Source organism: Pieris napi, chromosome 2 (assembly GCF_905475465.1).
Source record: "Pieris napi chromosome 2, ilPieNapi1.2, whole genome shotgun sequence".
Classification (NCBI taxonomy): Eukaryota; Metazoa; Arthropoda; class Insecta; order Lepidoptera; family Pieridae; genus Pieris; species Pieris napi.
The window spans coordinates 9,468,364-9,486,401 of NC_062235.1; the positions used below are offsets into that span (position 1 = coordinate 9,468,364).

General features: G+C 33.1%; 1 protein-coding gene and 1 non-coding gene across 5 annotated transcripts; both read left to right on the top strand.

Annotated features, from left to right (window-relative positions):
• Positions 1 to 555: 555 nt before the first annotated feature.
• On the top strand, positions 556 to 13,631 carry LOC125056536. Of its 4 annotated transcripts, none has more exons than XM_047659675.1 (14): positions 556 to 1,157; positions 1,540 to 1,720; positions 2,884 to 3,023; positions 3,512 to 3,635; positions 4,278 to 4,490; positions 5,015 to 5,251; positions 5,542 to 5,727; positions 6,106 to 6,624; positions 7,510 to 7,605; positions 8,659 to 8,793; positions 9,400 to 9,517; positions 10,286 to 10,413; positions 10,946 to 10,997; positions 11,349 to 13,631. In XM_047659675.1, the coding sequence occupies exons 2-14, from the start codon at positions 1,544 to 1,546 to the stop codon at positions 13,535 to 13,537; spliced, it is 4,314 nt and encodes a 1,437-aa protein (XP_047515631.1). In that variant the 5' UTR covers positions 556 to 1,157; positions 1,540 to 1,543; the 3' UTR covers positions 13,538 to 13,631. The 4 variants fall into 4 exon arrangements, with proteins under 4 accessions (XP_047515631.1, XP_047515640.1, XP_047515656.1 ...); XM_047659700.1 differs by lacking the exon at positions 11,349 to 13,631 and adding an exon at positions 11,064 to 11,230 and having other exon boundaries at positions 563 to 1,157; XM_047659684.1 differs by lacking the exon at positions 5,015 to 5,251.
• A 1,073-nt stretch (positions 13,632 to 14,704) lies between these two features.
• On the top strand, positions 14,705 to 14,776 carry Trnae-cuc. Its single transcript has one exon. It is a non-coding gene; the product is annotated as a tRNA-Glu (tRNA).
• The last annotated feature ends 3,262 nt before the right edge of the window (positions 14,777 to 18,038 follow it).

The window sequence follows — 18,038 nt, forward strand, 5'->3', positions numbered from 1 at the left end:
TTATTATTATTTTGCAAGTGTGGAGATGACGTGGATTGAGATATAGGTTTTGAAGTAACCTTTTTAATTAAAATTGACTCATCTTCTACATTGCATAAGCTTTCGCACTGACAGTAATCACCGCTAGAGCCACTACCTTTCTTTTTCTTAATTTTCGTACATTGCCGACAAAGGCGCAAATAACGTGTTCGTTTACGACTTCCTTCACCTGTTTGAGATGATACCGAACAATCGGTATCCATTTTGTCAAATTCATCTTGTGAACCAACCGATACATTTGATCCCACAGGGAGATTCAAGCCAACAAGGCCATCATCCCCCCGACCTAGATCGGGGGGCTTGTTCATACAATATTTACAGAAATTACAAAAACTTACCGACTACACGATGACACTATACACAAATATGATATAAAGATTACATATAATACAAAAATTAAAACTACCAGCTTATCCTCTGCGTTTTAACTAGTAAAATTAAATTAAATATTCAACACCGTGAAAAATACGTCAACCATGAACGAAGTTTCCCGCGCTTTTTTCTCTGTGCCTTTTAGTCTTGAAATTGAACCAATTTGGTCTCAAGGTCTAGATACCAGGCCATAAATTCCAAAAAAAAAATTGAACCAATGATTAATGATATACATTTGGCGCCAATAATTATAGAGAGTAGAGACGCGGATGCATACTGTATTTATTACTTTAACTATCAGTTTACAGTTAACTATCATTACTGATTAGTGATAACCTAGTGACTATTAGTGCGAGGACTTTTAAAACATGAGTACAGTGTTGTATTTTGTTACATTTGAACTTTTCAGTAATTCTATTTAAAATGCTGTAAACTGCATGGTGTTCATTTAGGGATTTCGACTGTTTGTTTCTGTCGTGTTTCCAGTATTATAAATTACAATAAACGTAATATAAATCCAGAAACTCTTTTTACAGTGATTTGTTTTTATTTTCTTCTGTCATCGTCATCGTTGTCTTTTTAGTGTTACAAAAAAATTGTCACAACAGGCAACCGTATTACATTCAAAATTCAACGTGCTTAAATGATTTGTTTTGTTGCTATAGATATGTTAAAAATCTAAATTATCAATAACCAGTGGAGATATCCAAACAATATCCAGTCCACAATTTAAAAATAAAATAAAGGTTTGTTATTGTTCTACTTTAAGTTAGGTACATTCATTAAGTTGCTGATGCGACGAAACATGGTTCAACGAGGTACCTGAGGGCAATGTTATTCGGTTTACCTGGCTATATATATATAAAATTCATTCTGACTGATTTTTCATAAATCCTAGCCTAGAAGAGGAGGGTTAGAATTAAGAAATTTAAGTGTTAATATAGTCTATGAAGTATTAATATGCACGAAGGTAAGACAGAAAGAAAACATGAACCGTGACACGTAGTTATAAATATATTAATTTGTATTTTAATGTATTTAAAACTAATTTCGTATATTTTTAAATTTACGCCCTCTATCAAGATATATTTACAATAAAAGCACCTGCATAAGCCTTTTTATTTATAGAAATATGCCTGAAATTCCGGATTGCCTCGCTCGTCGCTACCGAGCTTTAGACGAGCTTATCAGAGACTTGACAATGAATAAAAGCGGGTCCAATATTAACTGTTGTTCTGATGACCCCGGAGTTAAAATGATGTGTAACTTCTGGAATATCTTAAAAGAGAATCCAGATTGTGATCTAAAGGTATATCTAAATAATTAACTACCACGTAAGCGATTATGTTCGTAGCGTTGCTACTCATTAAAAGCACAAGAGTTCGATTTTCTTGTAGGACTTGTTTTTCGGCCCACACAGTTAAGAGGGTGTTTAAAGACAAAGCAGTATTGCATTACCTACTTATATATAAGAATTAAGATAGAGGCACTTAAGTTTTTTTCGTCCCGATGAAATTTGTTTTAAAACAAACGCCTCCTTATATTCCACCAAAATGCGTGGTTAACTAAACTGTTTAAAAAAGAAGTTAAATAATACGGTCGCTTTTTTATAGTTGTCAGTTAAAACTTTTCTTAAATGCTCACAATTAGTTACCTACAAGATTGATTCTTGTCATCCTTTGCTCATTTTAAAAGTTTGTGGTTTTCTTTATTTACTGCATCTTGTAATTGAAAAAAAATATACAACACAAACGGTCCTGCGATATTCGCAATTTTTATTAAATAAATCAATAGTCTCACACTTATGAGGAAGAAGAGACCAATTTGCTGAACTACTTGAGATATTAAGTATCCTTAATCGTGAAATCTCTTAACGCCCAAACCCAATAATCAATCCACAATCTCAGATTGAAAACAATCCGAGATCAGACCGTGACAGTCGATCGATGTCCTAGCTGCATCCCAATAACTAAACTCTACGAAGACAATCCATTTTTGGCGACGGATAAAATGCAACTTATCGTTCCATTTTACCGAGTTTACACTCATATTTGATCATCAATATAAACCAAATAAAGTAAATGAAACCGTACAAATTTTTAACAGCTTTTTTAATTATTTAAAAAACTGGTGTAAGTTAAAATCTGTTAAAATAATTAACTGTTGAAATTGAGCTGTCGTCAACTGTCATTTTCATACAAAGGTCTATATCCACAGACTCCGATACGACCTACCATGGATAGCTTTGTATCGACAGATGGCTATTACAATCCGTCGATTGGTTATTGGCACACTTGTTACAACATTTGGATTCAGATTACTATCTCAGATGGTGGATTATGGATTGAGATAGGTTATTGAGTTCGGGCGTAAGATGTTGCGAAGTTCAGCCTGTCTCTTGGTGTTAAGCTTTTACATATTCCTCTGACTTCACACGCTACTATGAAGAACATAATTTTACTCTTAAAACAGGAAGCCGTTGAAGAGCGCTTGGGTATAACTTCAACAAGTACGGGGATCTTTCCGCAGCGTTGCCGTGAAGTTACTTGTTATATGGCGGGGTGTTGTAAGCGCGACGGAGAGGGTAAAGAACCACCTAAGCCTGCTAGAGTGTAAGCATATTTTTGTTAAACCGAACTAATCTTTACAGAATATTATATTTCTTAATTATTGTTGCTTACAAGTAAATTTATTTTTGATGTGTCTTTAAGTATACTAGTAAAATTTTAATTATAATTTCATTGGTCAAAGTTATTATTGTATGAATCATTTCAACTTTTTCTATAAAGCAGACTGATTATAGGTAAGTTGGTGTTAGCTTTTCCGATGGTCCCTGAAAGATGGGAAACCATTTTATATGAATAAATAAAAGTCATAATTACTATGTTATTTTTTGTTAAAGTAATATATACCAATCTCTGATTTATAAAAATTTCGTTTCGTATTTTGTATATAGAAACCATTAAAGAGTACATACGGTTGATAAGCTGTAAGGTTTACCGACGCAACCTATTGGCCTGGAGTTTATGGGCTGTTTCAGAGATAAGCTGTTAAAATTTTGACACAATAAACATTTTCTTTCTATTCTCTATCTCTACAGAACAAGTTGTTGTAAATCTGGCCAAAACACTGACCCGAAACCGCCAAGTTGCCAACGATGCAGTACGCCTAGTTCCGGGAGCGATGCTTTACCCCTCAGCAAAGTACTCTGTAACATAAAGGAAGTTCGTAACTTTTTCATACATTTTGTTAAGTGGGTAAATTGGCCTAGTAGATTATTATGAGTAGTATAGTTTAAATAATAGTTACCATGAGGGATACAAAAATATCTGCTAAAATGGCATGGTCTTTTATCTAAGTGTTAGTTTTTTTTATTAAGTGTCTCTGCACACCTCTGAGACCTCGTTTAACATCACGATGTAGCCTAACTTAAGACTAATAAGTGATTTAAAACTAGCCTAATATCTACTAATTTAAACGATATTTAATATAAGAAAGTGTCCAACAACACTTCTTACAGTCTCTACTAAGGGGGAGACACTTTTCTTGTGTACTATTTTTTGTGTGGAATGTTTGTAAATACATTTAACTAATATATTCGACTATATTAGATTCGACTTATAATAATATGTAAATTGTCTTTAAGAGTTAGGATAATGATTTTTCATGAGTGGCAAATTCACCTCTCACTACTACTGATTATGATGAATTTCGATAGAGAAGGATTAAATATTAGCTTTTTATTCGAAAATTATATAAGAACAATGAGATTTTTCTTTAAACTTTTCTCCCAGGGAAACACGAACGACGTCATTATTTTTAATTTTAAGTCGAAATTTTTTTATTAATTCAACGTTATATCATAGGCCGCATCATTTGACAAAAAGTGCCAAGCAAAAGTCAGCGAATTATTATCAACGCAGAAGGAATTGCAAGAACAAATAGGTGTTTTGGAACAACGTGAAAAAGAAGGCCTGCAGCTACTAAAGCAAGCCGATTGCATGTGGACATGTATGGAGGCTTCGTATAAGAAGAAAGTGGCCGAATCCCTGGAGAGGCAGACAGCTCTTCTGAAACAGGTTTTAAATTTACGAAAAATATATTTTCTCATTGCGATCTAAGCTATTGCATAACTTCTATCGCGGGCCTGGAGCGTGGAGACCGAATCCAGAAATTCCGTCACGAAAATAACCTAACACTCGTGACGTAACGTGACGTCTCACATCGGGTGCAGCCGGTACGCGTTAGAGAGAGACAGACTTTATAGGCGTGTTAGTCTGAATTAATATCAAATAAAAAAAAATACTGCATAAATAAAAAAAACATAATAATTATAATTGCATAGGTTGATAAAAAATGCTATGCAATAGCTTTACCGCGGCAGTCCCCGAGTGCCACACATTTTTTAAAACTTCAACTCTTTTTTTATGATACAGGGTACATAAATACATACAACCCCTTATTTTCACCCCTATTTTTTTTATTATAGTAGATAGTTATTTTTATTGAACTAAAAAATATTTCCTAGAATAAAAATATTTCCATGGCAAAACAACGGTTGCCGGGCCAGCTAGTATATGTATATAAATATGTGTTTCTATAGATGAAGGAAATCGAAGACAGTGTTCAGAAATGGCGTAAAAATAAAAAAGAATTGGAATTTCAAATGGGTAACGTAGATAAGTGTCAACAAGAAATAAGAGAGAAAACTACAGAAAAAAGCAGCGATTTAAATTGCATTAATTTGGAAATAGCTGATTTTAATAAAAGAATTGAAAATAATAAAGGCGATGTCGAGGCGACAAACAAATCGTTTTCCTCGAAAAGGAGTGCTTCTTGTGTTAGTACATATTAATTTGGGCTTATTTAAAATCTGGTAACACTAGAACAAGGTAAACACAGGAAAGGTAAACAAGTAGCAACTTTGTGTAGCCATGATCTGTAACAAGCAAGGTGTTTAATCTACCCGGTGTATAAAATCCAATATTTATACTATTATATGTATAATACATATATGTTATTTAAGGTACATTTTTAAATTTATCTGTTTTGTTTACTTAAAACGCGGCATGTGTTCCCAAGTTAAACTTTATGCTAAATTATGTTTAATTTCTAAAAATCAAATACTAGGCAAAACAAGGTAACATAGCAAATGAAGTATCGAGACTGGAAAAATTAGTAAACGAGGAAAAACGTCGAAAAAAAGCCAAAGAAGCCGAAGGAAGCAAATATATCAAAGACGCCAGGGAAGATTTGCAAAGACTGTGCAAAGTATTATTGCAAAAGAAACTCGAAAATGAAGATATGAGTGCCGAGGTTATTTACATTGCTTTTTATTTATCTATTACAATTTAATTAACTGCAGTTTTAATTTAATTAATTTTTGTCGAATAACATTGTATAAAAATATTTTTCAAAAAAATCTTGATATCGATAAATTTGCGTAGATTTTTCGTAATTTTATTATACTCAAGGCTGATATAAAAATATGAAACATATTGCTCTATTTTTTCATCAAACTTTTTGGCTTTTTTTTCTGCGTGATGATAATGTTATAATGAGATAAAAATGTTTAATTCAAATTACATGCACCTAACTTTTTTCTTTATAACGATTCTCTTAAGACTGAAATAGTTGCACACTTCTGTCGATAAAAATAAGTTTAGCGTAAAAACAAATGAACATCAATTTCAGAAAGAAGCATTACAGTTAGAAATCGAAATGTTAGTTCAAACATGTGATCAGTGCAAGGACAAATGCAGGAACAAACAGCAAAACATAGAAGATGAGATTCTAGCTATAGACAAAGAGATAGCTAATTTCAAAGTCCGATGTATAAGATGTCACGAATGTACCGATACTATGGATATGAGGAAGTTTTGCACCGATTGCCCGAGATGTGCCGAAGAGAGAGATTGTTTGCTCGAAGGTGATCATTGCGTACCAGATCATACTATGGACTGTGTGTGTATGACGGTCAAACAAAAGTTTTTGGATAATGTCTTCGAGAATATGTATACAGTCCTGGAACGGCAATCTAGGACTGGACCAGGGAAGGCAGTGGCCGAAGCGGTGATGAATTCTCTAAAGAAAAGTCGTAATGGAAAACTGAATGATGCAACACGGAAGATATTGCAAGATTTCATTTTGAATACGGTGAAGAAGAATTTGAATTTGACGATCGTTGGGGGAGCTGTTAAGACTAGATGTGAGGTATGTGGTCTCTTATATCTTCATGTCTTCTATTTTTTTGAGTTTTAAGAAATATATTTTAATTAAAATGCATTCAATTATCATAATTTAGAATTTAAAATTACATTTAAATCGGATTATAATTATAAACAAATTTTGGCCCTCTGTTAAAAGAACAAAAAATATCTTAATTAATAAATTATATATAAAAAATGTAATTACATTTTTTAACACTAGGTATAATATAAAGGGTGGGTTGACGATTTTGTAGACAATGTTCTTACTTATACAATTCCATATATAAAGAGCAGCCCTGCGATTCTGTAACTCACTTCACGAACTCACACAGCGGTTTTCGCATCGGCGGTCGCTCTCAAATCAGTCGTGAAGCAGTCATTTTATGATTTGGCATTCTGAAAAGGTGGGAGCTTGTACTTTATTGTTTATCAGAATGCCAAATCATAAAATGACTGCTTCACGACTGATTTGAGAGCGACCGCCGATCCGAAAACCGCTGTGTGAGTTCGAAAAGTGAGTTACAGAATCGCAGGGCTGCTTAAACTTGCGAATTACTTCTGTGGCCTTGAGTTTTAACTCCGACTGCGAACCAATGTTTTATACCCAAACAACACTAGACTGATACTGCGTTTTCTGTAAACGCGGAACGTTGGAACTGATTAATAACTATTAATACAAATGAATAAATCGTAAAAAATGGATTTTCTCTCTCGTCTTAATTACATCATTTAAAACTTATTTTTTTGTTGAATAATACACGTTAAATTTACAAAATTTTCTACGTTTAATTCGTATTTTTTTAATAGATTGTTTTAGCAAGTTAAAGTATTACGCTAACGAGATCAAATATGTATAATGTAAACACAAAAATATTAATACAAATTTCAGATGGATTCAGACACATACAATCAACTTATGCTTTGTTTGAAGCAAATCAAAGTTACCAGACCCGCTAAAGCAGACAAAGGGACACCTACTAAGAAGGTTAATAAACAATATTAAATAAACTATTAAAAAAAACTTGTAGTTAATAATAAATCTTAATACTGCTAGTTACTTATACTTACTGATGTTAATAGCTTGTTCTCTAGGCCATGAAGTCGGTAAGATGCATTCATTCATTTGTCTGTCTGTTTTCGTTAAATAAGCTAAGTGTGTTTTATCAGCCAAAGGTGAAATTCATAAACGAGACTTAGCGTGATATGTTAAATACAATATTTTGGGAATAAAGGAGTCATAGTTATCCATATACATTTTCATATCTACCTCCTGTGATAATGCAGAGACCTAGATTATAGATTAGACCACTATACCCAGATGCAGACACGAGGAAATGATTTAGTATCGCTTTTACAGATTGAAACCCATGTAGCTTTAAAAACGCAGCAACGTACGATCTTAATTCATTAAGAAAATTTTGTCGTATTGATCCGAACTTTAATTCCTATCAATACGAAATACGAGCAAATCATACTTAAATGGTCGCCAGCTCCCTAGCTGTTAGGTTACTATGAATCTTACCCATAGGGTAACGAGACATTAACCTCTTAACGCTAAGTCTGACTCCTGTATATCGGCATACATGCCATATGGAAGGCATTCTTAGCTTATGACTCTGAATTTTACCCTAGGGGGTCGTACTCCAATTCATATCTTAAGTCTCAATGTTGCCTTAAATAATATAAATAGAAATAATCTTTCAGATTTCTTGATTAATACTTGATTCAGTGCATTGAAACTGGAGGTAGTATCTAATGGTTTAATAAAGAAATCTGATAAACATACAGTGGCGTAACTATACCATACCACACCACACCACGGTATAGCCGTGCCACGGGCCCCAGGCACAATCTTTCGATGGGGCCCTATCAGTAAAAATCGTCACGTTGTACTCAGTTTAATTTTAATAAACTCCGAGATTTTCATAGGCTGCCCTGCCACCCTATTGTTACGCCACTGCAAACATATTATATGTGTACCTCATGCCTCATTGTGCGGTTACGGGGTATCACCGATGCTACGTTACTTATTTTACAGGACCCATGCCGTCGTTGGCCCAATTCCAGCGAATGTAATTGCCCCAATGGACCAAAGGAGTGCATCTGTTCAAAGAGAGCGCCGCCCGCTGCCAGAGACCCGCCATGTCCGCCAGACCCCGATGATGCGGATGCGGTAAAAAAAACGTTATTGCTAATATAAAGTGAAGTTCTAACATTCGGAGTCTGATACATTATTGTATCCGATCAATTTGTTTTTAATAATAATAATAATTAAGCTGCATTTATTCCACGAAACATTCGTCATTCAAAAAAAAATGTTTTTCATAGAGTCTTCTAGAGCCTCCTATAGAACTTCATATAGGCCTCCTGAAACGGGCGCCATCTCTCTCGATCGTGAGCCTATTCTCTCAATCTTCCCCACCAACTTCTTTAAGCTCGTCAGCCCAACGTGTAAGAGGGCGACCCCTCTTTCTTTTCCCTGGTCTCCCACCAATAATATTGCAACTTCTAAGCTCCAACGTGCGATAAAAGATCGAAAACTCCATAAAATTAGTATTTATTCTGATTATTTTTTAATTATCTAGACTTTGATCTTTTTAGTAATTAAATTAATAGTTAAAAATATTTATCAAATGTATTATTTTTAGTAATGCAAATAGAAATTAATAAAGCCTCACTATTATTAGTATCTATTTGCATCAGAACGACAAAAGCCCGGTATTGCGTTTTCTAACTTGAGGATATAACTTGTATTCTTTAAGCTTTCGTGTTATTCCAGGGTGAAGAAATAGCTTGCCCACATAGAGACAACGCCCCTTGTGGGCCGGATTGCGGTGCGCATACGCCGAGTCGCGTAGCTGCAGAAGTAGCGGCTTGGAAACCGAACCCTTGTCAAGGTGATTTTTACATATGATCTTTAACTATTTAACATCCATTTAATTTCTTAGAATATCTCCTTCACTTGTTTTAGTTGATGCTACTTGCTACCATGCTAATGGTAGAAACGTTACAGATCCGCCATTTTGTATAACGAGTTTTGTGTAATAGGGTTGTCTTATATCAAAAGGGAAATGTTTTAAGTTTATTATATATATATATATTAAATAAAACTTATAATAATAAAATAATATACATTGAAATAAATAACTAAACTTAACATAAACTAAAATATATCATTAAAAGGAGTCCCTTAAGGCAAGGTTCCGTAGATACTGGCAGCGTTCCCCCTTTAAATTGCTAGACTAATTCTTTGTCCGAGGTAGCTGCCAGATCTTCGGTCTCCTGTGATGTCGACTAACCTTTTTGAAATTTCTTTAAAAATCCTTATAGCGCTAGGACCCCACGGACCAAGGGTCTCGACACCGAATGGGACAAAATCATATTCTAAGTATTTGCATGCTTTTTTATATATACACTTACATAAATAAAGCTGTAAGGAACTTTCTCTGATATAGCAGTATTAACCCTAGACAGCGATTTTTTGTAGGTATTTCCAGTGCTCTATTTTCGTTGGTCGCTGAATTTGTGAACAAAAACAAATACGTCCGGGCCATGATTGTACTTGCTATATTTCACTATTATAATTCTTTATATAGATGTCTTAGTAGCCGTACGTAAACTCGAATCCAAATTATTTTAGTATTTAATTATTATGGTTTTTGCAGGTCCCTCATGCCAATTGAAGAATATGAGAGCTGCTCAATGCGTCCTCGGGCCTGAATCGTTGTGTTCGAAGGCAAATTTGCGTAACAAATCATCCGCACCCATTGCACCAAGTATCCATAGTTTAGGGGTAATGTATTGTGTATTATTCATAAATATGATATATAAACGGGTAATATTACCTATAAAATGTGTGACGGAATTATTACTTTAAAAAACCTCTAAAAGTCAGAATATCTTTCTTTTAACTCACACAATATTGTTATAAAATGATGCATTATTATAATTATTTTGTTTTGAACAAAACTGCCTTTAACATAAATTTATTTTGTTGATTAGCTCAGGAAATATTACTTTTAAAATAACTCCGCAGCAAATTAACGGTCAAATATCACACGAACGTTTATAGTGTGACCGTGCACACGTCTTGAATTATCGCAGATGAACTTGCGCAAAACAGCTAGTTTATCATAAACTCGTACACACATTTTATTATAATTAACGCTCTAGTTCGTTTCGTAAATATTTCAGTGCTAATCTAAATTAGTCCGAGGACTAATATCCATAAGAGATTATTATCATTGGTAAATAACAAATTCCTTCCAAAATGTTCCACAGACTTGTGGTATGGTATATTCTTATCGATTTTTGGGAATTTTCAGAAGTCCTGTCAATGCAGCCACATATCACGAAAGGCATGCGCTTGTCACAAAGGTAATTTAATTTTGTATAATATTTATTATGGGAGTACAACAATTCTAAGACATTTGAACATTGTAGATGTAAGAGGTGCTCCTCGCGAAAGAATTATTGAAGAGGTTATGGGAAGATATACTGATGTCACTCCCATCGAGAAAGTAAGTTACACAATGATTAGCAATGACTCGCTGAATATCAAACGTTGACTTTTTGCTATGTTTTTGTTTAAATAAATATCTTACTGTAATTTTGAGTTGTTTCAATTTTAAGAACACTACACAAATATTTTGTCTTTCGGTTGTTTTGTACTCCCATATAATAGAATAATATTTAAAATATAGTTCCAATAATTCATATAATTTGCAGATACAAAACAACTGAAACGCAAAAATAGATGCGATAAAGAAATTAGTACGGTACTACAATTTCCATTTAGTGACAAAAAGGTAGTGTTTAGTGATGAGGACTTGATCTATGAAATTGAACATATTGTATCAACCAAAGCATTGGCTAGGAACAAATCAGAGTCTACTTCTAGTTTTTTAACAAAAAAACGTAGTGTAATTATAATAGACAACATCAAGAAAACCGAAAATACCCTAAATATTGACAAGGAAAAACAAAGAAACAAAAAGGAAAGTTCTGTTAATACTTCAAATAATAAAAAACATAGTACAAATGATAAAGACATGAAGGTTTTAAGCGAAGAACGGAATTTGAATGTTGTGATTCACGATTCAGATAATGAACTAAAATGTGTTTCGCCAAAATTGACTAAAACACCATCCGGAAATCTAACAATGGCTTTAGAGGAAAATATAATTCAATTGATTGACTCAAAAGTTAAAGAAAATGTCGATCTATACATTAATCTAAGGGAGGATGACTCGGGATCTTATTCTATTGATTTCAGCAGTAGTGATCTCGACAAAAACGCCAAAAAATTACTGGTCAAAAGAACTCCTTCGGGTAACTTAATCTTGGATATCAAGGATAAAAAGAAAAACTCACAATCACTAAGAAATAAAAAAACAATTAGACCAAATAAGACGTCTAAAAGGGCGTTTAAATCGAAAAAAATACAAAAGCTACCACCGAAAGAAATCGTTGATAGTTTTACAGGAACTTCTGCATTGTCTAACAAATGTTCTGGTGAATTTAAATCAGACTTATGCAAAGCAACCCTAAAGGGATTAAAGAGAGTTATAAATGAACCTATTATTTTACGCCGTAGGGGTTCAGGCAATTATGACATAATTATTGATAAAGAATTCGAAAATTGGTACAAAGACGCTGTTAAATGTTATGAAGGCGAGGAAGAGGCAACTTGTGTCAAAGTTTTAGAAAAAAGTTGTGGTAATTGTATTATCAGTTTTATTGACGAAGAGGATTCTGCATATAAAAACGCATGCATATCCAAAGATTATAGTGGGAATTTTAAACTTATAATTGATTGTAATGTCAAACAAAATTTGTTGCAAAAGCAGAGTTCTATTATATCATCAAAAATTTTCGAAAAAATACTCAATCGTGAATCAGTTGATTATGAGAAAAAGAAAAGTAACGCAACAAAAAAAAGATTTATGCAATATAAATCTTGCAGTGATTCTAATATCTACAATGATTTACGGAACAATCTCTTTTCACAACTTTCTTCGGGGACATCAGCTAAATTGACCAAAACTAATTCAGGTCAGTATACGGTTGTCTTAGATAAGGAATCAAGAAATGCACTCATAACAAACTTACGAAAATATTTCTGTGGTTCTACAAAAGGTTCCATACCAATAAACAGGGATGATAATGGTGAAATTTCTATCGCATTAAACAACAGATTAAATCAAGCAGAGTACGCTTCATTGTCAATTTCTCCATCAGGAAGTATTTATGTAACGGTAAAGGATAATAAAAAAGATCAAATTGATATTTCAACAAAATTAAGTTCACACTGTGACATAAGATGGGATCAATTTATTGATGATGTTAAAAATCCATCTGTAAAGGGCATTTCAACACACTGCAATAATCGAGATGACGGGAATTGCGACATGAACAAATGTGTGTGTAAAAATTTGTGTTATAAATCAAAGCGATGGGTTGTTGACGCAGATTCTACAAGCACCGAAGGTGGAGTCGTATGGAATCGTGATTCTAACCGTTATTCGGCATTGGATTTAAAAGATAATCAGTGCAATGGAACTATTATAAATCGTCATATCGTTATAAAACCTCGTCATGAAGAAACACCGAGAAATGATGTCTATGAACACTATAATTGTTACTTAAATAACGTTTGTCCTTATCATGTATCGAGATATGAGAGATTGTCAAATGAACTTTTAGAGATATCTGGAATGTGTCCTACCGGACAGTTCGAGAAACACCCGAGTGTAACTGAAAATTTAGTAAAAGAACAGCTGACTATTTTTAATACCATCCAAAAACCAAATGATTTATACATATCCAAAGCAACCAAGCAATACAATTGGGACTCTATTGACTATCTTCCTCATCAATTGCCTACATTTCTTAAGGCTTTTACTCGCACTGCATAAATCGACAGTGTGTTTATGTAATGTCTTCTGTTTCGCATAAAAATTGTAACTGTAAACATTAAGAAAAATAAATAATGAGAACTTTACTAATATACATATTTGGCTTATCTATTCCATAGATAATATATAAAGTAATCTCCTTTTTACGAGTCGTACATTGTCCACATTTGTATGTGCTTTTTTCAGAAACATTTACAATTCGAAAAAACCACGACGTGCATTGATATCACGCGTTAGTAGAGTAAATTACAATCAACTAGATGCGATTAGAACATTTTCAATTCTATCAAAAGTCGTCCTGCCTGTAGAGTTTTTAAATATACGCTATTACCTCTCTAGAATACTGGATTGCTACTACTATATATCGATAGCTAAATCTAATGTTTGTACGACAAATCAAAGGAGTTGATAAAATTTGTCCGCAGTCCTCGAAATCATGTCGATATAGAGAAAATGTTCGAATAATGTATCGAGTGTCGCCAGTTTCAATATATTACCAAAGGTCAAATGGCAGAAGTTCTACCAGCGACATTAACATTATCTGATTGCGGTGAGTAAAAATTTATGCTGGCATTTTTACTACAATCATGAATCTCATTGTGAAAAACAATTCGTGTATCTCGTTTATTCTTGCAATATATTTTACCATTGAATTGCGTGATATAGTTAAAAAGTTTTGCCGTGGGTATAAAAGTTCCCTAGTAATATAATGGGAAGAAAATTTGCAGAGAATACATAATAAATACATCTCATCGTTAAAAATCAAAAACGGGCTATAAGCGGGAAAACACAAAAAAATTAATAACTTTTATTTCATAATTGAAATAAAAATAATAACAGTGAAGCAGCAATAATTATGTTTATTTTTAGCGATGGATTTAAAATTTTAACAATATATACGTAATATCAATATTAATTAATGAAAATATCAAGAAAAGTACGTATAATATATATTTAAGTTAATTTAGGAAATATTACAAAATCAAAAGCATTAAACTAAAGCTTGTTTATATTTATTCTAATTTTAATATGTAGTTGGAAAAGTTACAGATATCTGAATTGCAGTTTTTTTACAATAAGAGTTTGGGTACATGTTTTAATATAATCGATTGCTTATTTAGCAACAAAAATTTTAATATTATACACATATTCCACATTTAAATCATATCCGATATGGTCTAGTGGCTAGGATACCTGGCTCTCACCCAGGAGGCTCGGGTTCGATTCCCGGTATCGGAATATATTTTTGTAGTAAATTTTTTTCATAAAATATTCCTAAAGTAAAACATCTAAAAATCATATTCTATAGTTTACCATCCTGACGATGACCAAAGAAGAATTGAAGTGGTGTTGATTTCGCTCACTTTATTAATTGTAAATTTAAGTTTATTGAATTTTAAAGGTCGGGCGGGCAAACGGGCAGGAAGGTCCTTGATGTTTAATGATACCACCGCCCATGGACACTCTCAATGCCAGAGGGTTCACGAGTGCGTTGCCGGCTTTTGTATATAGATTTGTCCTTGTTTTTCCTACACCAATAAATGACCTACTAAAATTGTATCGGTAACTATATTCTCAGATACTTTTTATAAAGATTTTCTCTAAATAAAATTTGGATAGAAGCTAGTATACACGTAATCCTTTTGTTTCCCCAAACTCTATTTGGCTCACAACAAAAATTCTTAACGTGATTTGTGTAGTGGCGGGCGGTCGCATTTTTTCGTGAAGAGGTTGACACCCCAGCTATGGTGTTAGATTGATTTATGGCTGATTCGATGCGATGTTTTGGTTAACGTAAAGTTTTTCGTATGTACATATATATTGTTTGAAAGATATTTGTTAGATATATATCTTGTTATGATGATAAACTTACAATCTACAGAAGGTCTACGAATGGTATAAGACATTTTGTTTTTCGAAGGATTTGGATTGCTTACATTAATATAAGACACGGAAATGTTTGTTACCATAGTAACCTACTACATAAACTCTTTTGCACCTAAGGAAAACTACGCATTGTCGTTCATAAAAATGGAATCTTCCTTAAAAGGAGTGAAAATTGGCTTGTGGCGATGTAATTAAAAAAGCTTCTTGTATGGCCATCACTTCTTTTTGTTTTTCCGTGTACATCAGTTTTAAAGAATTCACCAAATTGTAATAAATTGCCAGAACACACTTAACGCGTATTAATTTACACAGTAAGTATACAGACTACGTCAGACAATTAAATTTCATTTAATTAACTGAAAACGACCTTCGAACGTAAATTACCGTAGATAGCCGTTTTCTTGCAAAAGACTCTATATTACAAAGAAAAAAAACAATGTACAAGAAAGTTACGGTTAAAATCTGGTTTTGAGTGAACCTTCGCTTTTCGATACTTCACAAATTTTAAATTAATTGCTGAAAATAAAAATAGCTTTATAATTTCAGTGTTATTCAATATAATTTAGGAATATTATTTAATATTTCCGGATTCTATAGAAACACGATTTACCATCAACAACAATGTATAGTTATTGCTTTCGTGTCTATTCGTAGTTCGATAATCACCAAAGATTTAGTATTATATCTGAAAAAGTATTTATCCCATAAGATATTGCCGTAATAAATCATATAAATTAGCGGTATCAAAGTTTGAAATACAAATGTGTAACCAAGTGGGGTCCTGAATAAAAGATTACTGCAACACTTTGCCAAAGCACTCCAGAGGGATGGAGTGGCTTTGAGAACGTCTTTAAGATACACAGATAAATTGCATGCTGTTTAAACTATTAAACTAATGGGTTTAAGTTAACAGCTGTGTAATTACAGCAAATAGCCTCGAATATTAGATGCTGCATTTATGAATTGCATGTATGGAATATGAATAAGGTGATTCGTATTTAATATATACATTTAATAATAAATCTTAAATAAAATAGACGGTCCGTGGAAGTGTTACATATAAAGCGCTGATTAAATATTGGTAAATATTTAAATAGTGTTTTAAAGAGAATTGTGATGATTCAACATTTTGTGATAAGTACTATTTTAATTAACAATAATAGTTTATTTGCAAGAATATGGTACAAAAATATTATGGTGGTACAATCTACTTCGCATAATATGTCCCTCTATGGCGTGCAAATTTGTCTTTATTACATTATCAATTACATAACCACATTATTAAAATATATTATTGAATTATCAAATTACTTTCAATTATAATATTTCACTCTAATAATCATGAAAAGAACTATTTTTTTTTTTCAACATCGACCAAATTTTTAAAAACTCTAGTCGGAAGATGTTTGAATGTTTTTGGTAAATGATTATAAATTTTGATTCCCATACAAGTGTTTTTCCTATACAATTCTAGATAAATTTTTGGCATAACCAATTTATCCCCTAATTCGTTATTTATAGTCAGTAATGCAGATAGAGATAAACAGGCATCAAGCTACAAACAAATAAGATGGGCAGAGGCAATTGAGTCCAAGGGGGAGGCGCTGGCGATAAGTTTGGACATAGCGAAAGCCTTCAATCGGGTGTGGCACGGACCACAACTCTCCAACCTTCCAGCCTATGGGCTCCCTGAGAAATTATTCAATTGAATCTCTAGCTTTCTCGATGATCGGAGCATCAAGGTCGTCATCGATGGAGCATTTTGACCTTAAACCCGTGAATGCTGGGGTCCCACAAGGCTGTGTACTATCCCGAACCCTGTTTATTCTACATATCAATGATATGTTGTAACTTAGCAACATTTGCCTGTTCCACCGTCAAATAAAATATTATTATTGTTATTTCGCAAGTTCGAAACCAAAAGTTACCACTGAGCCACAGTGGGGTTAAACATTGCACTGGAAGTTTTCAATTTTCCAACACATTAGGTACGTTGGAGGAGTTGCCACGTCTCGGTGATTGATTCCCGCCGACGCTGATTGATGTCCTCAATCAGAAAAAACCGAATGCACTTGTTTAAAACACCTTTTAATGTATTGTTACGATTGCGTACGTTAATACGTCATCGTATCGTACGTAAATACCTACGTGGTCTCTGCTAATTATATAATAATTTTTAGATACATATTGATTACGTAGTAACTGGGTGAAGTTCTGGGCCAAAAAATCTTAAGTTCTTAAAAATCTTAAAATTCTTAAATCTTAAGTTAATTAAATTAATTAAAATTATAAGATCGACTGACGAGCTCCATACCTGTCGTACAGTACGAAAAATAGAGACGAATATCCGGGGTAAATTTATATTTCTAAGAAAAGCAAATAAAGCTCAAAGGATAATAGCAAATTAGTTGTTTTGGTACTTCAAAACTTCTTCTTACTACCTTGGAAGGAAGGTTAAAAAAAATTCACAAGTCGAAAATTAGTTGAAAGGCTTCTTATATTAAGATTAATCTTCATTTCTTTCACACGTACAATGATTATTTATGCACTTCTTGTAATTCACCCTCAGTTTGTTTATTTTTTATTTTTCTATACAAGGGTTGCTTGAAAAAAT